The sequence below is a fragment of the Nerophis ophidion genome, linkage group LG06, assembly GCF_033978795.1.
Source record: "Nerophis ophidion isolate RoL-2023_Sa linkage group LG06, RoL_Noph_v1.0, whole genome shotgun sequence".
In the NCBI taxonomy this organism is placed as follows: Eukaryota; Metazoa; Chordata; class Actinopteri; order Syngnathiformes; family Syngnathidae; genus Nerophis; species Nerophis ophidion.
The window spans coordinates 52305825-52333101 of NC_084616.1; the positions used below are offsets into that span (position 1 = coordinate 52305825).

The following is a 27277-nucleotide window of genomic DNA, read 5'->3' on the forward strand; positions in this document are numbered from 1 at the left end:
ATAATTTACAAATAAATTCTTTAAAATTCCTACAATGTGAATTCCTTGATGATTTGTTTTTCACATTCTGTCTCTCACAGTTAAAGTGTACCTATGATGAAAATTAAAGACCTCTGTCATCATTTTAAGTGGGAGAACTTGCACAATCGGTGGCTGACTAAATACTTTTTTGCCCCACTGTATGTGTTGTTGGCTGCAGCCGAGTCGCTAAAGGTGCCAAATGCAGGAGTTCATCAGATTGGATTGCTATTTTTTTTCTTGAAACAATATGATTTTTGTGGTTAAGGTTGCAAGGAACACTTACAACATTAATAACAAATCCATTTTATTGCTGATGAAAAAAATAAGCCTCAAATCATTGCAACTTTTTTCGCCACTTTCTAAAAAAGTTGCCTCTAATTCAAACATTTTAGGCTGCAACAATCACAAAAAAGCCTGCAAAATCCTCGAGGGACCGATTAGCCTTGTGTGCAATCACTTTTAAAAACATTTCTAAAATTGGTTTTACTGCTGCTTGATGATTTTGTGTATGTAATCAATAAGGTCTCATGAGTCATATTTGTCAGCATTTACTTGCAAAGTGCTGCCATTAACAAACCATATTTGACTCATCACAATGATTGAATTTACTGACAACTGCGCTGTCACAATCCAGTAGTTTATGTGAATTCATACTCCTTCCTTAGTCTATTAAATATACTATAGGCCTGAATAAGTAATGTCCATATGTATTATGTGGTTTCCCTTAAACCAAACACTTTAGTCAGTTATACCTTCAGGCTATAAGAGCAGAAGCAGAGATTTTAGAAGGTAAAACAACTTATTTAAGACCTAAGCCTTAAGGTGTTCTGTAGCAACAAACCCAAACATAAATTTCACTTTGCTGACACTGAAGATTGCACATAAAACTCAGGAAATGTGTGCATCTCTGCTACCTGTGAAGTCTTCAGCTTGGAGATGTAGGTCACACAGCTTATGGATGTAGCGGATGTACATGTCCTCTTTGTTTACCTCTGACTTGTAGAAGTTCTGAGTTTGAGTAAAGAAAACAAGTTAATTGATCAAATCCTAAGGGTTCTGTGATCAAAAGAAAATAGTGATAGCTCACCATAAGGTTGACTGAGCCGCCAACTTTCTTGTTCTCTACTTCATCTCCTTTCATGCAATCCCTACACAAACAAAATAAATAGTTATTTTTGTGCTCTACAATTAGAGTAATTAATTAAATGAACTACAGACTAACATAAAAACCTCTTAAAGGGGACCAATAATGCATTTTGTCTTTTCTGACTTATACATGTTGTTACAATGTTAGATATTCATGATAAACAATGTCAAAGCGTTTGCAGTCTGGCTACGTTTTAACGTCTCAGTGAGGTGGACGTACTTATTTGGAAAATACATTATAAGTGAATCTCTTGGCCAGAAAAAGAATAGCTCCTCCCCTTCAGCTTAAAGCTATGAGGAAACACATCAAAAGATAGGCTAAATTATTATTTTCCAGGGGTATCGGTCCGAAAAAAACAAGTATGGGATGATTTTGACTTGCATGTAAAATCTCTGATGCAAGCTTGATACAGTCTTATAGTGTGTTTACTTGTTCAATGCTTACCAGCCCGATAGCATCTAAATGTCTTCCAATATACACACAAGTTTGATCTTTTCTTGTATTTTAGTTAAGTCATTTACAAAATGTAAACATATAAGCTACTAAAAGCTACTAGAACCTAACAGTTACTGCGCTCAATAGCTAAACACACAAGCTACACGCATGTGATAAGTCTCTTAAACTGAACAACATTGCAATATAAACAAGTATCAAATAATTCAAGTTGTGCATTACTTACAGATTCAAGGTCTACAAGGCAGAAATGTATTAAAAAGTATCCACTAACAAACGTGTGGGATCATTCCACTTCCTTTGTCATGAGCTTGATTTAATGAAATTTTGTGGCGACATGGTGAAAAATATAAATCAGCCATAAGGTTAGTGTTTTTCTTACCTACCAATGTTTCTTTAGGTAATTTACTTGACCAATACTTGTTTAACATTCCAAAACACAAAAACATAAATGTATGTAATATGATTATTGCTGATATCATATCGGATGAACATTGGTATCAGCCAACACTCAAGGTTCCAATTCGGTATTGTATGGAAAGTGAAAAACCCCTATTCATTTCACGTAAACTTGGCATGCGCTTAATAACACTGACGTGCAAAATGCAGAGACATAATGCTGCTAAAAGCATTTTTTTTTTCAACTCTTTATTGATCGGACAGTGGGCAAATGTACCTAAAGCTGTGAAAATGCTAATGAAGTTTTTTTTTTGATTGGGTCTGGAAAAAATTGTGTTGATGACCTCAAGATATATATTGCCCAAGTGGCTAAAAGCGGCAGTTAAAAAAAATAATAAATAAAATAAAATTAAATATATATATATATATATATATATATATATATATATATATATATATATATATATATATACACAAATTTTGCATAATTTACACCAAAGCATATTCAATATGTAATATTTAGACCACAAAGAAGTGTTTAATGTACATTTATCAATGTATTTATTAATCAATGAGAATAGACATAAATACCCAGACATACACCAACATTTTGTAGAAAGCCCATCTGAAACAAGCCTACAAGACTGTTCCTCTCCCCCACCTGAGCTTGTCTGACCACCTCTCACTGCTCCTTTATCCTACCTACACCACCCTCCAGAGAAGGAGCAAACCTGTGAACAGGACTGTGCCACCTGGCACTTTTCTAGTTAAAAGACTGCTTCCGGACTATGGCATGGTCAGTGGGCGACCATTTGGGGCTACAGGAGCAGACAAATAATGTGATGTCTTTTATTAGACACTGTACAGACACTGTCACCGTCAATAAGCAGAGCCAAGTCCATCCGAACCAAAAAACTTGAATGAGGTCAAGTTACTTTTGAGGGTCCGAAACTCTGCCTTCACTCGGCGGACAGAGAGCAATAGAGCAGAGCTAAATCTGACCTGGGGAGAGGCATCAAGGCTGCGAAAGTGGAGTATAGGGGAGGCACGCCTGGACAACATAGACTAACAGCAGGTGAGGCAAGGCATCCAACACCTGATGAGCTACGGAAATAACTCAGCAGCCAACAACACAAGCGACTCTCTGACGGGGGAACTCATTCACTTCTATGCCCGTTTCGAGTCATCCAGACCACCCCCACCCCAGGTGCCCCACCTACCTTATTGTCCTCAACTGCTCATCCTCCAAGAACACCAGATGAAGCGAGCACAGAAGGCCGTAAACGCACGTAGAGCAACTGGGCCTGATGGCATACTGGGCAAGGTGCTCCGGGACTGTGCAGACCAGCTGGCATGGGCACTGCCAGGGATATTCAAATTATCCCTGCCACAAGCCCCCACCCTTTGTCTTAAGGCAGCCACTGACATTTCAGTCCCCAAAAGAAGAGCCAAAAAAGACTTTAATTACTACAAACCAGAGGGACTGACGGCTGTGGTTATGAAGTGTTTTGAAAGTCATGTTCTCCAATACATCAAAACCTGTCCAACCCAGAACTTGAAACCACATCAATTTGCCTGCAGGCCAAACCGGTCCACAAAGGAGGCCATTGCCAGTCCTCTCCACTCAGCCTTGTCAGGATGATGTTTGTAGACTACAGCTCAGCGTTCAATACTGTCATCCCTGACATCCCAGGAAGCTGAGCTGTTAAGGTGGGTCAACTTTGCTCCTCCACCAAGTCACTCATCACTGGCTTGTCTGTGTTTCCATTCATTCCTTGAACACCATCTTTGAATTCACCAACCACACCACATTGGTGGGCATGAAAATACCGGCGCTGGCAGGGTGGTACACAAAGAACAACTTGAGGCTGAACACCATAAAGATAGAGGAGATGGTCATTCATTTTAGGAGAGAGAGAGGAGAACATGCTACACTTGTGGTAAATGGAGTTTGTGTGGAGACCGTGGCCTCTTTAAAGTTCCTGGTAACATACGTCTAGGAGGACTTAACATGGACTGTTAACACTTCAACAATGGTCAAAAAGACAAAGAAGAGACTCCTCTTCCACAGTGTGCTGCTGAGGAACCAACTTGAGGAGAAACTGCAGGTATCTTTTTATCGGGCCACGATGGAGCCAGTGTTCATGTATTGCGTAATTGTGTGGTTTGCTGCCTGCTCTCCTGCAGACAGAAGGGCCTACAGAGGCTGACCAGGACAGCAGAGAAGATTATTGGCCGCCCTCTGCCCCCATTGCTCCCACTGCCTTGAGAGAGCAAATAAAAGACAGCTCTTACGTACCCTGGGCAGCATTTGTTCAACCTGCTGCCATTAGGGAAGAGATTTCAGTCATACAAGAGCAGGACAAACAAGAGTTAAAAACAGTTTTTACTTCTGAGTCAATAGAATAATAAATCTCTCCTAATAGCTTATACTAATTTTCACTGTTACACTGTTGTTTGTATTGGCATTTATGTATTTATTTTGAATATGATATTTTGTGTTTGTATTGTATTTAAACTGCACGTAACAGACTGGTCATCTGTAATTTTATCATGCTCTCTTGTTTGATGACAATAACGTGTTCTCTTCTATTCTAAAATATCAGCTACAGCAGTTTTGCTCACGCTTACGTCCAGTTTTTATAATGGCCAAGAGTCCCACTACATTTGTTCTGTGAATCTCTTCGCTTACCTGTAGTCCAGCAATCGTTCAACAAGCCTTGTGACCGATGTGACGAATGAGATGCCCGTCTCTCTCCAAGTTTCCTGCTCTATCTTCTCCAGCAGGCTGCATGGAATAAAAGTTCATATGTCTTTAGTGAAGCTGATGATCAAAGGAAGAAATCTGTGAATGTACAGTAACTCACCTTGGGTAAGGGCCAAACAACTGGGTCCTGTGGTGGTGCAGGCAAAACAACAACAACAACAACGCAGTGTGTTAAGAAAACATTTCAACAGCAAATCTATCCTAAGTGTGAAAATGTGATGCCGTGCTCACAAAAGGCTGAAGAGTTCTCTGTGATTATCATCGCCTTTTCCATCAGACACCATGCTGTCAAGCTTATCCATCAGCTCTGCTTCCACCTACGCACAACACAGACACGGACGGCCAAATTGTGTGGGTTCGTTATGTGAAGAAAAGTGCAGCAACCTGTGGTTTATAAAAATAAAAAAGTCATTATGACCTGTTTGAAGTTCCCGTTTTTCCTCTGCTCCCAGTCCATCATGTCATGGAAAATGGGAATCATTATGTTTCGAACTTCAGTCTGAGGGACTAGGGTGACTCCCAGAAAGGGGCCCATCATTCCTGGGATGAAGTGGGGCTTGTTGTCCCCTGGATAGGTCACAAAAGTAGAAGGCACACTGTTATTTGTGTGCCAAGTCAACTGAAAGTTTGCATGTACTATAATATGTGCATACTTGATAGAACACGCAAAGCTGTTTTAAAAAGCATTAGTGCAGAGGATTGAATCGCTTAACGGAGCAAAATAGAGATCGCAATTATTTTTCTCTGTTTGTCTTCATGTACATAAAGGATACATTTTGACAATCACAAAGCCCACAATACTGGGAAGAGAAGATGCAAATATAATCACTTAGCACAGTCAATGTGATTTATCAAGCATAAAACGGTTCTGATGCCGCTGTTTTGCATCTATATTTAGTATGTCTAGAATGGCAAACTGGCAAAGTTACAACATAGCAGTGAGAACGAGGCAATTGCGCTGCAGAGACGGACAAGAATAATATCCATCTGCTCAACGTGCGTGTCCACATATTTATCTGTTAAAAATAAAAACAGACATATTGTCTATTCAGCAATATCCTTTTATTATTTTATAGCTGCTGGATGATTAAATGGACCAAATAAAACAAAAAAAATGTTGATCCATTTGGTGTTTTTTTTTAAATAGTGTTTGGGTTTTTTTATATAGTAAATATATTATTTATGAAACATCATTATTATATGCCTTGCAACATTCATTTTCATGCATCTGGATCATTCCAGACGCACCATCACAACACCACAGAGCTTCTCAGAGCGCACCCTCAGTATACTAAAAATATGTCGTGTTGTCTAGATCACTCTTCAATACAACCTACGGGAAAAAGGTCCATTCATCCATTAATTTTCAACCGCTTGTGCCCTCCGTGTACATTATATATTTGTGTGCTGCATGTCAACAACATGACACTGTACCACAGGTTGGGCCATATGATGCCATAAATGTGGAAGGAAATTAGTGTTTCCATGGTGACAGCCCCTTCCACCAACCATTCCAGTTACTGCCATCAGGCAGACGCTACAAAGTTCCATTGGCCTGGAAAACATCTACAAACAATGCTTAATTCCCTCTGCTATAATCATTCTATACAAAATTAGATATACGACGCTCCTCCCCTTTTTAGAATATGTTTGTTTTTACCAGTCCTTCTTTAATGTACTGCAGTTTTTGTTTTCAATGTAAGTTATTTGAGCTGGGTCAAGGATAATTTTTGTCTCTGTTGGGACACACAATAATGTTGATCTATCTATATATGCAAAATATAATTTAATAGAGCGGTCTCCACCACTTACACACTTGTTATCAATTGTACCCGGAGTCTTCTTAGATTACTTGCAACACACCCACTGATAGTACATGCATTCTTATAGTTCGCACACTCTATTCCGAACATGTAATTTGGATCTTAGTACATCAGCAGTTTTGTGTGTTTGTTATTTGAATGTGTGAGTCCAACCTAATTTTTGCCACATGTTAAACAGCTCATACGCCATCAGGACTCTCATATCCCCATACCTTCAGAGAGAGAGAAGAGTAGAAGATCAAAACGATCAGTGTGTATTGTTTTAAAAAGCTTGCAAACAACATGATGCCTTCTTACTTGTCCAGAATTTTCTTTCTCTTGGCAGGACCGAGCGTCTCCAGCTGCAGACTGGGCTGATTGATGTACAGCACAGTTAGGCTGAAAAAGGAGTTCCACACCTAACGGACACAACAAGCCAAACAACACAATATGTGTCACGGTTGAAAAGCATCACATTAACATTTACTCTAATCCTTCGGACAGACGCACACCTTGAAATCAAAGTCCGCCTCGGAAAAGTTCTTGTGCAGCGCTGGAGCAAGAAGCTGCGTCGTCACAACGATGATGCTGCACAAAGCACAGTACGTACTGTATGTTATTGTCAGCTCATGAAAAAGGAGGCTGCCAAAAATAGTTGACAAGGAACGTGGCACAAGTGTCACCTTCACAGGTCTGATCTAATGAAAGGCTGAGTTCCCCTACCATCACTGGGACAGTGACAGCATGTCAGAAGACAAAAATATCAGACTCACTGACTGGTTAGGAGTCTCATGACACTCCAATCTCGAGGGAAGATGGTCAGTTTCATAAGGTTTCGAAATACACAGAAGATCTTCAACAGGAACTCCTAACAAAGTACATGCAGTGTAGGGATGAGGTAAACAGGTTTTAGCCAGAGTAAATAGTCAGTTGTTCTTTTTTACTTTAAGCTCCTCCTTGCTATGGAAGTTGTTGAGTAGATGGTGAAAGTGAATCTCAGTCATCTGCCGGAGCAGAGAAAGGAGACAGGACACATACTCCCCCTAGATCAGAGAAAATTACACAAATGAAAGGTCATTCAAATATGCAGTTTCTTCATACTTTCTTCACATATCAAATAGGCTTTTTAAACTAACTGTTATTTCTGCAGTGCACTGAGGACAGCGTTGTCCTCTGGATGTTTCCACAGAGTGAGACTTGCTCATGATAGACAACAGAGTCTGCAGCAATACATCCAATAGGCTCTCCACCATCATCTCCACTTCCTCCTGAACAGATGACTCCTGAGAGCAAACAAGATGAAGGATCAGGTTTAATACACACTACCAGTACTTCACAATGGTTCACTAAGTTGAGTATATGTACATGTTGTACCATAGAACTGGTCTTGATGATGGAAAAGATACTGCTCAGGATCCCAGAACAGATGAGCAACTCCCTCTGTTGGCGCAAGTGCAGGTGAATGTGATGCAGGACAACTGGAAGCAAAATACTTCGAGACTCTAGGGGAAACAAGAAAAGGAGAAAGTTACTTTAAAAAAGCGCTTTAAACTCTTAATGGTCTCAACACGTTCACGTTGGAGTAACTAACAATATGGGCTTGATCTACTAAAGGTTTGTGTGTATTAAAATCAGTGCAAACTTAATACCACATGCAACGCTGATTTATTAAGCTCATGCACAGAGAGGATTGCATCTCTTAAATGAGCAAAATAGAGAGTGGAATCCATTATAGTGTCTATCTTTGTGTATTTGCTGAATATATGATGATTATTAGATTGCCCAGAATATTGGAAAGAGGAGATGCAAATATTTAGCACTCACAATGTGATTTATCAAAGCTAAAACTATTCAGTGGCCACTGTTTTGCGTCTATATTGGCTGTGAGAAAGAAAGGATGCGGTCGTGCTGCAAAGACAAACAATGGAGAGAGAATCCTTTGTCTTTTTGTCATATGTGTGGATTGTCAGGAAAAACAAAACAGTATAAGACAGATCGTCTATCCAACAAATTTTTCTAAAACTTTATAACTGCTGGATGACTTATGGTGGTGATTACAACTAATTTAATAGATTTGCTTTCGTGTCTGCGGGCATTTCTTTTAATGACATTCTATTAACATGCATTTCTGGATTATTCCAGATGCACCATCACAATAGTGGCGCCTTCCAGAGCACACCTAAGCTTTGATGTTGTCGATATCGCAATTATTTACCGCGCAAAAGGTGGCCTGCGCCTGGGAGTCCACTTGAACAGCAGACTGGACTGAAAGGACAACAGCAAAGCTGCATACAAGAAATGCGTGCGCAGACTCTTTTTCCTGAGGAAGCCTAGGCCCTTTAATGTGTGCAGCAAGCCGTTGGAGATCTTTTTCAGTCTGTTGTGGCCAGTGCCCTGTACTTTGCAGTGGTTTGTTGGGGGAGTAGCACCAGAAAAATGGACATAACCAGATTGACAAACTGATCCCGAAGTCGGGCAAATTATTGCCACGCAGTTGGAGGCATTTGTGTCAGTAAGGGACAGGAGGACACTGGACAAACCGCTCGCCATCGAGGACAATCCTGCCCACCCACTCTACCAGACAATTGAGAGACAGCGGAGCTCATACTCCAACAGGCTCCTTCAGCTTTGTTCCCGCAGTGTTCGATTTACATAGTGATAACTCCTTCATTCTGCACTTCATCCAGCTGTATAATCACTCGCCATACAGCAGTCTCTTTGTTTATATTGTGTATTTTCTGCTGGATCTACTCTCTATTTTATGCTGACTTTTTTTTTTTTGCTGCAGCTGTTACATATACTGTACTATTGTACATGGTAATTGTGATTTGTTATATATTGTATATATTGTATAAAATATAATAATATATAACAATTTATCAGTATATATAATATGTACAGTAAATATCACATATATATTATATTTTATATTGCTACTATGGTACATTTTTAGTCTACTTTATACCATTTGTTTTCACCCTCTTTTTGTGCCCTTTTGTGCATTATCTTTTCCATCCTTTGTAACTGAGCGACTGTGTGGAACAATTTCCCTTGTGGATCAATGAAGTTTGTCAAAGTCTAAGTATGCTGCATATTGCACAGCATAACTAAACAGCACAGTTTAGAAATGAGCATCTCATATAAGCACAGCCTGTATGTATAGTACGCGCATAACCGGTTAAATAGGGCGGTGTAATGTTCCTCTTGTGTGTAAGTGGACACAAGTCAACAGAAAGCCAAATTCCATTAAAATAAATCCAGGAGTCAGGAAGTAGGATCTAAGCTTCAAGTGTAATAGGTGGAACTGTCAAATCCAATATGAACTGGAGTGAAATTAACTACTATAAATGACTGTATAGCAGTACACATCCTTATATATAAGTGAGAAACCACTGAAATAATTCAGGAACTCCTAAAAGACACAAAACCTTAAGCAACTGTGATGAAAGAAAAAGTTTACCATCTTGACAATTTAAATGAATTTAGCACAGTTGAACACAAAGCAAATATGTCTTAACGTTCAGAACAAATACTTACAGACGATGCGCATTCAAAGGCAGAAACAATACGAAACTTACAAAAAGTTGTAAAAAATAAACAATTAAGCTTTCAGCAGTGATGAGCCAGAGAAACTGATTTGCAACTTGGCCACCAGTCTCCTTAATGTTGGATTTATAAGACGGTCTCTTGACTCTATGATGTCACATGTCAAAAAAGTTCATCGCACACAAAGTCCACAGTGCATGTCAAAATAAAAATATATAAAAAATGCGTTGTACAAAATAAAAGGCCAAACAGGCAGTCTGCACAACTTCTGCACATGCTATCAATTGCGCACGCATTCTTAGTGGATTACACACTCTGCACACCCTGTATAGCACGTGTTATTTTGAACTTTGTACATCAGGCCCAATGTATTTCATAGCTACACAAAACGGACTCTTTGCAACCACGTTTCCGTCAAAGTCTTACCAGGGAAGAAGAAAAGACGGCTTTCGACAGTCCGTGCAATCGACTGCAGTTTGACAACATCCATCGACTGGCCAATGTCAACAGTGCTGGGCATGCTTCCAAGGGTACCACGGACATATTCGGCCACCTCCTGAACTGTGAACATCTGCAGTAGCTCATCAAAGATATCTGGGAAGCTGTTCAAAAGTGCCGCCTGAGAGAGGGACAAAGAGAAGGACTTTGGCTTAAATTGATGTTTGAATAATAGCTTAACTTCAGAATATTTTCTGGTGGTACCTTTCTGTGTAAGAAAATAGTCTGAGAGTAGTTTTATAATTCCAAAAGATAAGACAATAATACAACCATTCCCTTTAACATTTACAGCAGGAAAAAAGGTGCTAAAGATAAACCCCAAACGCAGATCGTGTGGGACCAACACATGGTGCTGTGACTTACTGAGACCGATGACAGACCTGGAGCATTACCACAGAGATACATGCAGCGCATCAGACCCCTCCAAGATCAAGCCAAGGAAGGGGCGAAGTATAGAATGAAACATAAAACAAATTTAAAAAAAGAAACAACAGACAAAAAAAAATATCAATGAAACATATGGTAAATGCAAACTTGGACCGTGAATGAATAAGAAATACAAACCAAAGTAAAAAATAAACAACACTTTCAAAAAGATGAAAAAGGCTGCCACTTAACGAAGAGTAAATGTGTAATGAGGTATAAGCTTTCAGACCTGAGTGAACACGAGGTTCTCTGAGCTGCGACTGTCCAGACTCAGCACGAAGCGAATGGACTGAAAGAGCTCTTGGATGCTCGCACGGAACTGCTCCTCTTCCATCCCACAGGTGGCCCGTGAGTACAGTATACGGGACTGGACAATGAATTTGAACAGATACTCCAGAGCCTAATGGACAATGCAAATGTAACATGTTTTCCTTTACAAAGTTTCAAACAAAGAACATGTTTGATATAAAAACATCAATCACTAAATAAGTATCAAACTCAAAATAAGTTTGCACTGTGCACAGTCAATAACACCTCAATTAAATTTCACTTTGTGACGCATCATGTTACTCCTCAGCAGCCCATTGCTATGACCATATCCTGTTTTTGTACTAATCCGTTTGTGTCCGCAGGAGCAATGAAACACTCTCTGTAACTTTGAAACGAAACCACACCAAGTATTGGAAGTACAATCCTTTACCCTCATGGCTTCCTGGATGTGGTCTTGACGGACAACTTCAGCCGAGCGGTCCATGTACCACTTGAGGCATCGAATAAGCTCCCTGTGTGCACAGAGATTGAAAGAATGTTGTAAACTTAGCAGTTATCAAGGGCAAAATTAACGACTGAATATTTCAAACATGAAGTAGTAAATGTCGTTGTACTTGTATGCCAAAGCTCCAGCAAAGTGGTTTTGGATGTAAGAGTCCATCACAGGACGGAAGTGGTAGAACCGGCTGTCCCTGAGCAAGTTAATAATAAATACCTGTAACACACATGGACATATGGATGGCACAATTAAGTTTTAGTAATTATCCAAAATGACTAATCACACATCTGCTGCTTTAATGGTCATACCAAAGACTGGAAAACCAGCGGGCCATATTTGTCAGTGTTGTCATCTAAAAGACAGAAAAGTGTGTCGAGGACATCTCGCAGGAACTGTAAGAAATAATGGATAAATCGTTAGCAAAACGAATGTATTAAACTACTGCAAGGTTTAGCAAAAAGACAAGAATAGAAGAGACAACAATTTCTATTAGGATTTTAGTTACAGTACATTTCAATCAATCAATGTTTACTTATATAGCCCTAAATCACTAGTGTCTCAAAGGGCTGCACAAATCACAACACAAACCACTACAACATCCAGGGTAGGCCCACATAAGGGCAAGGAAAACTCACACCCAGTGGGATGACCCAGTTCTACTAAAATCCAAATAACAAGCGCTAAACAGTGTGTGCAAACTACTGTATAAAATTGTGTGTACTATTTGTGGGCGTGTTGAAGGTGATCTACCAAGATTGCATGTACAATTGATAACAAGTGCAAAAATGGTGATTACCACCCTATTTAAGTTTTTGCCTGTACCACGTGCTCCGGCTGTCACTATGAAGACACTTGTTTCCCACCACCTGTGGTGTTTTGCTATGTTTTGAAACATGGAGGAGTATTTTAAACTTTTTTTGAGCATTGTAAGATTGGTCCTGCAGTATATCTGCAATGGAACCCATTTTTTTGTGCGCTGAAGTTGCACTCTGGGAGAAGCTATCCCTAACAGTGGGCTTGCTCTGCAATGATCCAGACCCAAGTAAATGCATTTTGCAAGATTTTTTTTCAGATAGGATGTATGTTAATAATACGTGTTCTAAATGATTAAAAAAAATACAACTTTAAAAAAAGCACCAGCAGACACCCAAAATGCCTCAATTGTATTTATTTTACTCAGCTCTTTAAAGGGGAAGTGCCCCTTTTTTGAATTTGCCTATAATTCACAATCCTTATTTGAGACAAGAAGACATATGTCTTGCATTTTAACTTCCAAATAAACAGGGAAAAAAAGTCTGCTTACAATGGAGTGAATGGGAGCCATGAAGTCATTGCGTCTATTCTGACCATAAAACACAACAAATAACTATCCAAAAAGCACCAAAAATACTCTATTTACAATCTGTGACCTGAATATTAAGTATTGTAAGTATTATCAATATTGTTATTGTATGCTCTAACGTTAAGGACCTAAATTTAGCAGTGCATTGCTCACAGAGAGGCAACTAGCTTATGCTGCGGTATTGACATAATGAGCTGGTCAGCTGCTTTGTTGTCTCGGAGCTTGTGAAAGTTAGTTGTAGATAAAAATCATGTCTCTCACCTGGAGAGTAAAATGATGTGGGTATAAACTGAGAAGTTGGTACTTAGACCCTTAAAAGGCAAAACAGACCCAAAAAGACGTTTCGTTCCATTCCCTTTTTTTTCCCCTGTGAGGATAATGAGTCGTTCTTCACCTGAACAGAATAATATATCAACATCCTAACAGTCAACATTCTACTGAGAGAAGACAAGGTACAGTAAGTGATGTTTAATTATGTTTGTTGGCTCTCAGGAAGTCAGCAGTAAATAGTAATCAGTGATGTTGTCAAAGAAAAAAGCCAACATCGTGACGTGTTTTTTAAATAAATGCGCTGCCTTAATGTTTTGAATGATCAAATTACGTACATATTAAATGTTATTATGAATGTGCCTGTTACTACACTAAATGATTATAGTTGCATCCCCTCCTCCCAGTATTGTGGGTGTGTTAATAATCACCACGTATGCTGCATATACAAAACCCAAAACCAGTGAAGTTGACACGTTGTGTAAACACTACAGAAAACCACTGCAGTAACTACAGTTGGTCGCTACATCTGTAAGTGCATGTTAAAACTCTACTAAGCCAAAGCCATTGATCAACAACACCCGGGCTTGACCTCATCTAAGATGGACTGATGCAAAGAGGAAAAGTGTTCTGTGGTCTGACGAGTCCACATTTAAAATTTTTGGGGGAAACTGTGGACGTCATGTCCTCCGGACCAAAGATGAAAAGAACCATCCGGACTGTTATAGGCGCAAAGTTCTAAAGCCAACATCTGTGATGGTATGGGGGTGTATTAGCGCCCGAGCATTGGGTAACTTACACATCTGTGAAGGCACCATTATTGCTGAAAGGTACAGACAGGTTTTGGAGCAACATATATTGCCATCCAAGCAATGTTTTTTCATGAACGCCCCTGCTTATTTCAACAACACAATGCCAAGCCACATTCTGCACATGTTTCAACAGCGTGGCTTCACAGTAAAAGAGAGTGGTTACTAGCTGGCCTGCCTGTAGTCCAGACCTGTCTCCCGTTGAAAATGTGTGACGCATTATGAAGCGTAAAATATGACAACAGAGACCCAGGACTGTTGAACAATTTAAGCTGTACATCAAGCAAGAATGGGAAATAATTCCACCTGAAAAGCTTCAAATATTGGTTTCTTCAGTTCCCAAACGTTTACTGAGTGTTGTTAAAAGAAAAGGCCATGTAACACAGTGGTAAAAATGCCCCCATGACAACTTTATTGCGATGTCATTAAATTCTAAGTTAATGATTATTAGCCAAAAATAATTAAGTTCTTCAGTTCGAACATTAGGTATCGTGTCTTTGCAGTTTATTCAATAAAAATAAGCTGAAAATAATTTGCAAATCATTGTATTCGGTTTTTATTTACCATTTACACGTTGTGCCAACTTCACTGGCTTTGGGTTTTGTACATGAAGATAGACATGCTAAATGGATTGCGCTCTCTATTTTGTTCACAAGACATAATCCTCTGTGCATTTAATACAATAGCTTTGCATGTATTATCAAGTTTGCATGTTTTAATTTACATAAACCTTTGAGTAGATCTTGCCCTTTATGTACAGTAAAGTGGAAAGCGGTTCTTGAATTAAATTGAAATGTTACTGTTTCTCTGTAATACTTATAATGAATCAATGATTAGCAGTATTTTTTGCTGCAATACCATTCAAATCAATACATTTATTGATCAGGCATACTGCACAAAACATGGTACAAAACTCAACACATATGGCCTTTAACATAGGCTCCCTGTGTCAAATACAATTCAACTAGTGTTGTTGAATGATACAGTATATGGCATTAAGGTTAACAGGTGACATCTCTGAACTTTGACCTCAGCTTCATCAACCATCTTCGGTCAGATATCTTTTGATAGTTCTTGCTTTGGAGGAGAAGTAATGTGAGTTATTAAAGCAGTGGATTCGATTAACTGTGGCCAATTAGTTAACTGCATGTAATTTGGTTGCTTTTCAATAATCTAACGTGCAGTTAGTCAAGTCATACTTTTAATGCAGGAAAAGAATGGAGTGTCACAGTCGCTGAAGGTTAATATCTTAAGCAGTGTGTCACGGCCAATTAATACACCCCACAGTTCTACATTGGCCAAATGACTTCATTACTTTAGTAGGTAATTAATATATCTGGCGGTAATGACCTTGACAATCTCCTCTCCACTGATCTGGCGTAGCCGACCCAGGATGTCCAGAACTCTGTCCGGGTGGGTTTTCCAGTTCAGAAGAGCCAACAGGTCCACTGTAAAACACAAAACAACAACAAAAAACTATTCAGTAAACTAAAATAGAACATACCACGGGAACATTTTCAGAGAGTCCAGTTACCATTTTGTGTGAGTTTGGTTGAGCAGAGTATGGTGGACACCCAAAAGGTTTCTTTCGGGCTTCTCTGGAAAGGCAGATTAGCTGGCAGATTGGGACAACTGTTGAAGTCCTCCTTGCAGCAGGGCAGGCTAAGATACAGGCCCTGGTTACTGAAGGTGGCGTTCTCGTCACACTGCAGCAAACATATGGGATGCATTAGATTAGTCCTTCTCAAATAATGGGAGCGGGCCCCCCTGGGGTGCGCGGGGAGATATTAGAGGGGGGCATGTGTGACACCGGGCAACATGCTTTATCATCTTGCAGTATCATGCTTCAAACCCAGCTTCGAAAAGATGTACACTGCAAAATACGCTCATTGTAGCCAATAACGCTGACTTCTTCATTTTGATAAAATAAATGTTTGTATTGCAAGTTAAAATGTTTTAAATATTGTGCTCCTGAGTTAAAGTTGCTGAGCAATTTGTACGTAATAATTATTTATTGAGTTTATTTAATTGTATTTTTCAATATCTAATGGTTCAGGTAGGTCAAAAAATGTTATATGTTGCGATCCGCTGCTCGGATCGTTCCATTTTGTAGTTTTTGTTCCATTTTTGTACCACTCTCTGTTGTTTGACTCCTTAGTTCCTATTTAGTCTGTCACCATGGTTACGTATTAGTTACCGCACACCTGTTTTTCTTAATCACCATCCTTATATAAGCCAGCCCTTTCTGTTTACTCATTCTCGGATTCTAATTTGCTTATACGCAACAAGTGACGACTGCTATTGATTATTATTACTCGCTAACTTTCATGCTACGCTTATTCCTTTTTCCTAGCTCTCATGCTAATTGTGTTGTTTTACCTTTTTGTGCCTTCGTGCCAAGTGTTTGTGTTCCGTTTGTTATTCCTAGCTTCCATGCTAGCGCCATTTGTTTGCTTTTCTGTTAGCACCAGTGTTTTTTGTTCCTAGCCTTTTTATTAATTGAATAAATCCTTCACATTCTTACCTTACGCTGTGTTTTTGCCCGACGCATCCTCGGAAGAACGAACCCCGCCACACAGTCCTCACATTATAGTTTAAACGAGGGTACATTTTATGTACATTTTAAGTAAATTGGTGCACATTAAATATTTTTTGTTACGAAATAAAATACAATGGTAATCAAGTTATTGTTCATTGTAAGTTGATCTATTATTTGTTATACTTCATTTTATTAAGGATACAGTGTACTTAAAACAATTTTAAAGGCCAATGACACCACGGTAATTATAGTCATAGCTGAGAGTGTGCGTATAGGGGCGTAAAATGTTTTCTTCTTCCTGGGGGGGCATAACAGAAAATAATTGAGAAGCACTGCATTACGCAGAACAAAGTTATCCATACAACAATTGATGGTCTAAAGGGACGTTCAGATTCTTTATCAATACGCACATTCGGCCTGTAAATCTTTCGGATTGTAAGGAATTTATAGTGCCCTCCCATACAACCAAGATGCCATAATCTTTACTTTTGTAATAATCTTCTTTACTTTTATTTTTTTGAACAAAATACAGCTACCTTGACCACCCCCGAACTGTGAACTATCACTGTAGACACCTTTCACATTTGATCACTAAAGACACTTTAACTGCTGCTGTAACCCAAGGTCACCTCCATATTTATACTGTTGACTGTCAAACAGAATGTGCAATAATGTTATGTTACTTACTGTGCCTTGCATATACTTTTTATCTTTATTTTTTATTTTTAGCTAAGTACCGTGCGACTTGTTGAAGGGTGGACTAGCAAAGTAAGATTTTCATTGTACAGCAAACTGTCTGTTTAACTGTGCATATGACAATAAACAATCTTGAATAATAATAGAGGGGGTGGGGGGGGCCACATCTGAAGTCCTCTCCAAGGTTTCTCATAGTCAGCATTGTCACTGGCGTCCCACTGGATGTGAATTCTCCCTGCCCACTGGGTGTGAGTTTTCCTTGCCCTTTTGTGGGTTCTTCCGAGGATGTTGTAGTTGTAATGATTTGTGCAGTCCTTTGAGACATTTGTGATTTGGGGCTATATAAATAAACATTGATTGATTGATTGATAATGTCCCACAAACAAACAGGGGTGAGCGTTTACAGACACTGAAAAGCAGTAATGTTGTCCTTTATTACAGAACAATGCTTCTTAGGTGCGCATGGGACATTTGTAATGTGGATATATGATACGCAAAGAGATTGAAAGGACAAAACCAACACCAAAGCTAAACTATGAGAAATGGTTTGATGGGATCAAAGCTTGTAGTAGACTACCTTTTTCAGCTGAACGTGAAGAACATTAGGGCTGCTCGCTCAAAAGTAATTACATGAAAAATGTACTTTCAGAAAATCTCATAGTTTTATCATTCCATCCATGAATACAAATATTACACAATTGAATTTCCTTTAGTAGTTGTTTTAATCGTTGATGACACATAGGCCTATGTGTACTTACACAAGCCTAATGAAGAATTATTTGTTTTATATGAATGGTAAAGAGGTAGCATGTGGTGGAACATAACAGTTTTAACATAACTTCTCTCCTTTAATGTGGCTAGTTATCAGGGTGATTACTATAATTAAAAATGATAGTTTTTCCCGGGAAATTTGAATATACTTTGCATCAACACGCACCTCACAATTCCCGCCTACGAATTTCATGAATGGGTGAAGTAATTTAGCGCTCTCTTAAGTGATCACTGCAACAGATTTTCAGCATCATGAAAGAAAAGATATGCTATCTGTGTCTGAAATTCGAACAAATTAATTCTGATTACCCGCCATCTTTGACGAAAGCTTGTGGGTTATGACAACATGACCCACAAGACAACAGATGCATCTATTAGGTAACACAAAATAATAACTACTGGCCACATGGTGTAAGTATATTTAATGTGAAAAAAAAATATTTGCATGCAAATATAAGAAATATGTGTGAGGTCTATGGATGATGTTCAAAACCGGTTCTCCCGATTGTTCAATAAGAAAAGAAACGATTCCATGGATTTTTTGAGAACCGGTTCCCGTTATCAAAGCCATTATACCGTATTTTTGCACCATAGAGTGCACCATATTAAAGGGAGCTGTGTCAGTTACAGGTGCTATTTCTGTATTTAACGAATAAATAAGGCGCAGCGTATTTTTGGGCGCAGACATGGTTGAACATACGCTAGCTTAAAACATACACTAGCATGCATGGACGCTGTTTTAAAAAGGCAGCAGGAGCAAAACTAAGTTTGGTTGTACTTTATTGAAGTATTTATCAATGTATTCACATTATTTTTTGATCAATCCTTATCCACAAATCCATCAAAGTCCTCATCTTCTGTGTCCGAAATGAACAGCTTGGCAAGTTCTCCATCAAACACGCCAGATTCCCTCTCCTCATTTTCAAAGACAGTCTCGTTGTCCATTAGCATAGCAAGCTAGCACAACAGTAAAAGCCGACTTCTCTTGCTTGTGTTTATCGATTCTCTACCGTGCTGGTCCCCTTCTTCTCCACATATTGCTTCACCTGGATGTCGAAAGTGAGCGTCCATGTGGGCGGTGTGTTTTTCAGCAATTTTTTTTATTTACAACGCACATAGCAGCACTATATGCTCACTGGGGGCGTGCCTTTAGCGTCCTCTCTCACCTGAAACCTTCACCCTATAACGGCCGCATGCTGTCCTCAGTCATGTCCGCTTTTCCTCCATACAAACAGTGTGCCGGCCCAGTCACATAACATCTATGGCTTTTGGAACTCAGTGCACACACAACAACCTATGTCATACTTCCCAACCCTCCAGGATCTTCCGGGAGACTCACGAAATTCAGCGCCTCTCCCGAAAACCTCCCGTAAAAAAATGTTCTCCCGAAATTCAGGCGGAGCTGGAGGCCACGCTCACTCCAGCTCCATGCGGACCTGAGTGAGGACAGCCTGTTTTCACGTCCGCTTTCTCACAATATAAACAGCGTGTCTGCCAAATGACGTTATAACTGTAGAATGATCAAGGGCGAGTTCTTGCTTTCTTATGTGGATTTATTGTTGAGCAGTTTCATTAACGTCCTCCCAGCGCGGTTACAACACACAACAATAGCAGTCATGTTTCCGTCTACCGTAAAGCAGTTTGTCTGCCTTAAACAGCAATGTCGTGACTCTCTTAAACAGGACAATAATGCCATGTACTGTACATGCATACGTGACGATAACATCTACGGCTTTTAGAGAGAGCAGTGCACAACTGCGCACACAACAAGGAGACGAAGATGGAAGATTCCAGACTCTAGTGCATTTGATGAAAGCACTTTTGTGTGTGCCACACAGCAATGCATCATCAGAGAGGGTGTTCAGCATGGTTAGAAAAATAGTGACAGAGAATAGAACAAGGATAGACAAATCAACCCTTAACTCAACAATGAGTAGACCAGTGTTATTTGTGTGTATATGTGTAAATAAATTAACACTGAAATTTAAGTATTTATTTTATTTATTATATATATATATATATATATATATATATATATATATATATATATATATATATATATATATATATGTATATATATATACCTACTCAGTGGCCTAGTAGTGTCCGCCCTAACGAACATCATCCCTGGTGAGGTCCAAGTGATAATCTAAGCAATGAAATGGCAATAACAAACATTGGCAACAATGACGAGTGTCTGCCAAAGTCTTGTTGTTTTAATTCTAGTAATTGCCTTTGTGTGGAGCAGTTAAAAGTGAAAATAATTCACTCAAAACATCGAAATACACTGTATGGAGTAGTTTAACTATGATAGTCATTACACTGTTGTCATATTACATCACTTGAAATATTGCAGTACTTGGTTTTTGATTGAAGTACTACTGCAGTCAATGATCTGGGTTAAGGTAAATCTAGGTCTTTAATACTGAAATAATTTTAAAGGCGGTTGCTTTAAGGACTCAATTCACCACATCTGTGTACTTGACTTTGTCGTCATTAATCACTGTCATTGTTCCATTGTGCACATAACAATGTTGTTCTTTTTTACCATTCATATATGCAGTTAACAGTGAGTAATTCGGTGCGGCCCCTTTGAGTGACCGCCAAGAGATTTACCTAAAGGTTGTTTTGAGTCGCTTGATGTAAGTCTTTAGTCTTGTCTTTGATGGAATAAACGGCGCACATATTTTTGTGTGTCAAAGATACTTCAAGTTGGTTTGCTTTCGCGTTACAAGCGCAACAAGGCATACAAAAAGAAAATTGTGGATAAACTTATGTCCAATTTTTTTTCTTCGTGTGTAATGTCTATGACAACAGACTAACACAGTATGCACTCGATACAAATATTTTCCTTCCATTTGTATTACTGCTCGGTGTAGAACTGACTCTCACCTTGTAAACATACAGCTCATGGCTCTCATCCGACAATGTGGTCCCGTCTTCTCTCATTAGAGGAGTGAAAGCGAAGCCGAAAATTTTTTTTTCCCCTTTGTCTTTTGCTGAAATAACACGTATGAAAGTGACATGGTTCATAAACCAGCAGTGTACTTTCGGTCCTCATAATACAACAGCAAATTGCAATACATGAAGGACTGCTGCCAATGTGCAGTTTATGACTTACTGGAACAGTGTCTGAACTCAAAGCGCAGGTGAGAGCCTCGGAATCGATCGATGGGAATGGGAAGTTTGACCATCTCACTCCAGCGAGGGCTGTTGTTGTGGTAGAGAACAAAGGATCGGTATTCTGTCATGTTTGACTCTCCACTGCCCAAACTGATGCAGTCCTGCAAAGGTTGGGAAAAAAAAAATCTTTAAGGAGGCATCCTGTAACTTAATGAGGGGATGTTGAGGGTGAACTAATTTACTCATCATGACTGATGGAGCGGTATTATGCTGAATGAATCATATTTAACGCATGTGTCATACTTTGAGAGTGTCCCCGTCGGCATAGAGGACATAGAGCGTCACTTCAATGTTCTTCTGGACGCTCTTGCCACCCCTCTCGAACTCGCCTCGTTCCAGGGTCAAGTACAAGTCATTGCGAGTGTCACCTGGAGTATTAAAGCAGAGAAGAAGAATGAGCTCAAAGAACATAACGCAATAACGCTAATGATGCCGTTGTAATGCAATGTTTCTCTTGACTACCTCTCTAGGTTTCAAACATTATACAAATATGTGATAATAGTCAAAGTATAATTAAAAAGTAGTTTATAAAAATCTGAATACAGTATACTGTATATGCGTATATAATTTTATATATATATTTATACACGTTTCTATGGGGACGTGAGTCACACAAAGTGGTAGGTGGGATGTATTCCAGGCTAATTGGAGGAAGTACACTCGGTTCATATACTGTAGTATATCCACACATTTACAGCAGTTCTTAGTCATTAAAACGACCAAGAATAAAATATGTCTTCTTCTACTCAGGTTGCAAAAACCAGAATTATTAATGGAAAACTCTATGGAGACTCCCCTTTTTACTTAATGAGACGTTTGACACGTTTTACATGGTGTTAAAGTTAAAAATTAAAGTCACACACACATTAGGTGTGGTGAAATTATTCTCTGCATTTGACCCATCCACATGTTCACACCCTAGGAGGTGACGGTAGCAATGAGCAGCAGCGGTGGCCGCGCTCGGGAATCATTTGGGGATTTAACCCCCAATTCCAACCATTGATGCTGAGTGGGGAGGCAATGGGTCCCATTTTTATAGTCTTTGGTATGACTCGGCTGGGATTTGAACTCACAATATTCCAGTCTCAGGGGGGACACTCTAACCACAAGGCCACCGAGCAGTGGTGTGTCCTTATGTTTGAATATGTGTTCATGAGGTCACAAACACTTTCATTCGCGGTTTATTCTAAGGATGTTTGATGCTCTAAAGTTCTTCCACACTAAATTCATCCAAATATGGTCTTATGGATCTTGCTTTGTGCACTGAGGTACAAGATTCCTGCAACATAAACTAAGGGGGAACAAAGGTATTTGTGAAATGTTTATTACATCTATTACATCCTAACAGTATGTCCTACAGTCCTCTCCTATTCCCAGTCACTCATGGCACTTCATGCTCCCTCGTCCTCATGTCCACCTCCTTCTCCTTTGTCATCTGCAACCTGTGTAAACCCATCCTCGACCTTCCACTGTCCTTCTCTTCTGGCCTCCTCTCGCCAAGCTAGGCCTCAGTGCCCGTTACGCCCACTGCTCTTTGCCTCCTTACCTGGCATGATGACATCAGGAAAACCTAATTTGCGGGTGAGTGCCAGGGCTCGGTTGAACACAGCTTGGTTCTCCCGTCTGATCTGTTCCAGCTCGCCTCTCAACAGCTGCAGGGAAATGATGAGGCCTGAAAGCAGAGGGGGATGCAGAGGAGTGTTGGATGTGAAAAAATAAGCAGAAGGATAAGAAAGAAGGGGACAAAGAAGGGAGGACAGAGGGGTATTTAAAGGATATTAGTCAGAGTGTGGGGGTGTAGAAGACAGACGAGAGGGTGGACAGGCGCATGAGAGGAGTGCAAGGACAGGAGACATGAGACATTTCTAGAGATAAGGCAGGAAAATGTTGGCACTGCCCACAAATGGCGACAGAGTTGAGTGAATCATATTTTACTGTGAGAAGCAAGTGAAACACAACGCTCCGTCCAAGGGTGAGATGATCTATTAGATAATATCTACTCTAACATTGTATTAAATAATATAATTTGATCAATGTCTATCTTAGTAATTGTACAATCAAATCAATGATTACACATTATACTATTTGGGATACATTGCATTGGACTTTAGCCTGCCAGATATATGGGTATCATTGTCTTCTATTAAAGTATGCAAATTCATCTTTTATTATTATTATTATTTATTTATTGTTTTATTTGTTAGGGATAATACAGTGCACATTATTACATACATTTATCCAAGTCAATGCCATAATATGCCATAATGTTGCATCCATCCGTCCATTTTTCTACCGCTTGTCCCTTTCGGGGACGCGAGGGCTGCTGGAGCCTGCCTCAGCTGCATTCGGGCGGAAGGCGTTGTACACCCTGGACAAGTTGCTACCTCATCGCAAGGCCAACACAGAGAGACAACATTCACACTCACATTCACACACTAGGGCCAATTTTATTGTTGCCAATAAACCTATCAATGTTTGCAATTAGTTTTTAGAGAACACCACTTTGATGAACTTTAGTTTACTTTAAAACTCTTCTGGTTTCTGTATTACATCAGTATTTTTGACAAATTGCACTGTAATTCAGAGACTTGGATGCAAAAATGCTAACTTTGACATGCATATTGGCATGTATGTGTATTGTCCAGTTAAAACAATAAGTGAAGTTAATTTTTATTTATATTGCGCTTTTCTCTAGTGACTCAAAGCGCTTTACATAGTAAAACCCAATATCTAAGTTACATTTAAACCAGTGTGGGTGGCACTGAGAGCAGGTGGGTAATGTGTCTAGCCCAAGGATACAACGGCAGTAACTAGGAGTGCTGAAGCGGTAATCGAACCCCGATCCCTCAAGTTGCTGGCACGGCCACTCTACCAACTGAGCTATGCCTCCCAAGTAGGTCAACAAGTGACTATTTAAATACAATCTAAGATGTTCTTGAATTTTTGAATGTGGTAATATATTTTCATGAATTGTATCTAATAAGCTACAGGTATCATCATCCCCTTGTCAAGACAGGTTGACGAGATTGGATTTGTTTGAACTCAATTTCAAAGAAAAACGCCGTGTGTTTAGGGATGGAAAAGAAAAATTGCATTGATGATGGCTTACGCCTCCTCTTTGGCCATTGTATATTCAAAAGACCATCTCAGAATTGTGGGTTTCATTGTCTTCTATGAAAGCATTTTTTTTTTGAGAACACAACTTTGATCAACATTACTTTCTAGTGTCTGTTTTACATCAGTATTATGGACTAATTGCACTGTAATTCAGAGACTTTTGGATGTAACCATGTAAAAATGACACACACGTATTGATTGGCATATGCACACGTGTATCGTCCAATTTCAACAAAAAGCCAACAATTGAATGTTAAAATAAGAAATATTAAGACAAACAGAACTTTAGACCGATAATATATTTTCATGAATGTCATCTAAGAGAGCGTTCAAGTTCCAAGAAAAAAAAACATGTACAGGAATGGTTAAAAAAAATCGCATTACATTGTATTTCATTAATTTCTACATAAAAAAAAAAGATGATGACATGTACCTCCTCTTTACCCAATACATATTCAAAAGACCATCATTATAAGATCATGTATTTACCATAATTGGTGCTGGGAGCTGAATATTTGGTGTTGGACTTGCGAATGATGTTTTCGTGAACCTGGTACCATTCATTCTCATTGTTACATCTGCAGAAAAAAAGAGGCAGGTAGGACAGTTAGTAGCAAAGCCATTAGAGGAACAGATGGGCAAGCAGGAATTGTGCACATGGGGACTGCACGAACAGCATGTGTCCCAAAGCTGATTTCCTCCTGGAGAAAAGGTAGCAGCATGGGGGAGTTGCTATCAAGTAGGACGTCAGCCCAAATGCTCAAAGCACTAAACAAACCTGACAGCCAGGTCTGTACCAGTCTTTTTCATTACTGTGGGCCTGTAGGCCCCTGGGAAAGGCATGGGGAAACGCACAGACTGGAGCCTTATAGGAGCGGACAGTTTGGAGGCAGCACACCACTGAATCACTGCATGCTTTTGAAAAGGAAGGACTTGTTGCCTTGGAAAAGGAAACTACAAAACATCTCTTTGTTCTGGAGCCCTTTATTTCATTAACAATTGTATCCTATAAATGCAGGTGACCTTTGACTAATAACACACACACACTATATTGCCAAAAGTATTTGGCCAACTGCCTTTACTCACATATGAACTTGAAGTGCCATCCCGTGGAATTATACAAAATGTTTTGGTATCGTGGAGAATTCAAAGTTCCTTTCACTGGAACTAAAGAGCCAAGCCCAACTCTTGAAAAACCAACCCCACACCATAATTCCTCCTCCACCAAATTTTCCATGCACTCCTGGCAACCTCCAAACCCAGACTGGTCAATCAGATTGCCAGATGGAAAAGTGTGATTCATCACTCTAGAGCAGTGGTTGTCAACCTTTTTTCAGTGGTATACCCCATGTGAACATATTTTTAATTCAAGTACCCCCTAATCCGAGCAAAGCATTTTTGGTTGAAAAAAAGAGATGAAGTAAAATACAGCACTATGTCACCAGTGTCTGATTTATTAAACTGAATAACAGTGCAAAATATTGCACATTTTTAGTGGTCTTTCTTGAACTATTTGGAAAAAAAGATATAAAAATAACTAAAAACTTGTTGAAAAATAAACAAGTGATTCATCCTTCCATCCATTTTCTACCGTTTATTCCCTTTGGGGTTGCGGGGGGCGCTGGAGCCTAGCCTATCTCAGCTACAATCGGGCAGAAGGCTGGGGTACACCCTGGACAAGTCGCCACCTCATTGCAGACAAGTGATTCAATTATAAATGAAGATTTCTACACAAATATGTAATCATCAACTTAAATTGCCCTCTTTGGGGATTGTAATAGAGATCCATCTGGATTCATGAACTTAATTCTAAACATTTCTTTACAAACATCAATATTTATGGAACATGTTCACAAAATATCTAGCTGTCAACACTAAATATTGCACTGTTGTATTTTTTTTTCTTCACAGTTTATGAACTTACATTCATATTTTGTTGAAGTCTATTTATAAAGGATTTTTGAATTGTTGCTATTTTTAGAATATTTAAAAAAAAATCTCGCGTACCCCTTGGCATACCTTCAAGTACCCCCAGGGGTACGCGTACCCCCATTTGAGAACCACTGCTCTAGAGAACACGTCCCCACTGCTCTAGAGTCCAGTGGCAACGTGCTTAACACAACTGCATCCGACGCGTTGCATTGGGTTTGGTGATGTATGGCTTACATGAAGCTGCTCGGCCATGGAAACCCATTCTATGAAGCTCTCTGCGTACTGTACGTGGGCTAATTGGAAGGTCACGTGAAGTATGGAGCTCTGTAGCAACTGACTGTGCAGAAAGTCTTTGCGCTATGTGCTTCAGCATCCGCTGACCTCTCTCTGTCAGTTTTCGTGGCCTACCACCTTGTGGCTGAGTTACTGTTGTTCCGAAACTCTTCCTTTCTCTTATAATAAAGTTGACTTTGGAAGATTTAGGAACAAGGAAATTTTAAGACTGAATTTGTTGCACAGGTGGCATCCTATGACAGTTCCACGCTGGAAATCACTGAGAGCAGCCCATTCTTTCACAAATGTTTGTAGAAACAGTCTCCATGCCAAAGTGCTTGATTTTATACGCTGGGACAACCTGATTCTCATCATTTGAATGGGTGGCCAAATACTTTTGGCAATACAGTGTACATGTAGCTGTTGACTAACAGCAACAAAAGCTGAGTTTCTTATATTGACTGGTTGCCATAAAAGTGATGTTCAGTAAGATCCATGTGCCAGGTCAGCATCCGTTTTT

The 27277-nt window shown here is 39.4% G+C and overlaps 1 protein-coding gene across 1 annotated transcript in view; it reads right to left on the reverse strand.

The window, feature by feature from the left end:
- The window catches only part of LOC133554906 (dedicator of cytokinesis protein 3-like), a 76609-nt gene that overhangs the window by 33874 nt on the left and 15458 nt on the right, over positions 1–27277 (reverse strand). Inside the window, exons 9-33 of the mRNA XM_061904174.1 lie at positions 25042–25130; positions 22982–23107; positions 21679–21803; positions 21374–21536; positions 21145–21251; positions 15781–15952; positions 15597–15694; positions 12137–12220; positions 11944–12044; positions 11760–11841; positions 11289–11459; positions 10562–10754; positions 7964–8091; positions 7726–7872; positions 7534–7632; positions 7363–7457; positions 7102–7177; positions 6908–7008; positions 6764–6822; positions 5206–5354; positions 5019–5104; positions 4888–4914; positions 4713–4808; positions 1109–1169; positions 936–1029 (exon numbers count right to left, since the gene is read on the reverse strand). Coding sequence (XP_061760158.1) covers positions 936–1029; positions 1109–1169; positions 4713–4808; positions 4888–4914; positions 5019–5104; positions 5206–5354; positions 6764–6822; positions 6908–7008; positions 7102–7177; positions 7363–7457; positions 7534–7632; positions 7726–7872; positions 7964–8091; positions 10562–10754; positions 11289–11459; positions 11760–11841; positions 11944–12044; positions 12137–12220; positions 15597–15694; positions 15781–15952; positions 21145–21251; positions 21374–21536; positions 21679–21803; positions 22982–23107; positions 25042–25130 — 2729 coding nt within the window. The remainder of the gene's footprint in view (positions 1–935; positions 1030–1108; positions 1170–4712; positions 4809–4887; positions 4915–5018; positions 5105–5205; positions 5355–6763; positions 6823–6907; positions 7009–7101; positions 7178–7362; positions 7458–7533; positions 7633–7725; positions 7873–7963; positions 8092–10561; positions 10755–11288; positions 11460–11759; positions 11842–11943; positions 12045–12136; positions 12221–15596; positions 15695–15780; positions 15953–21144; positions 21252–21373; positions 21537–21678; positions 21804–22981; positions 23108–25041; positions 25131–27277) is intronic.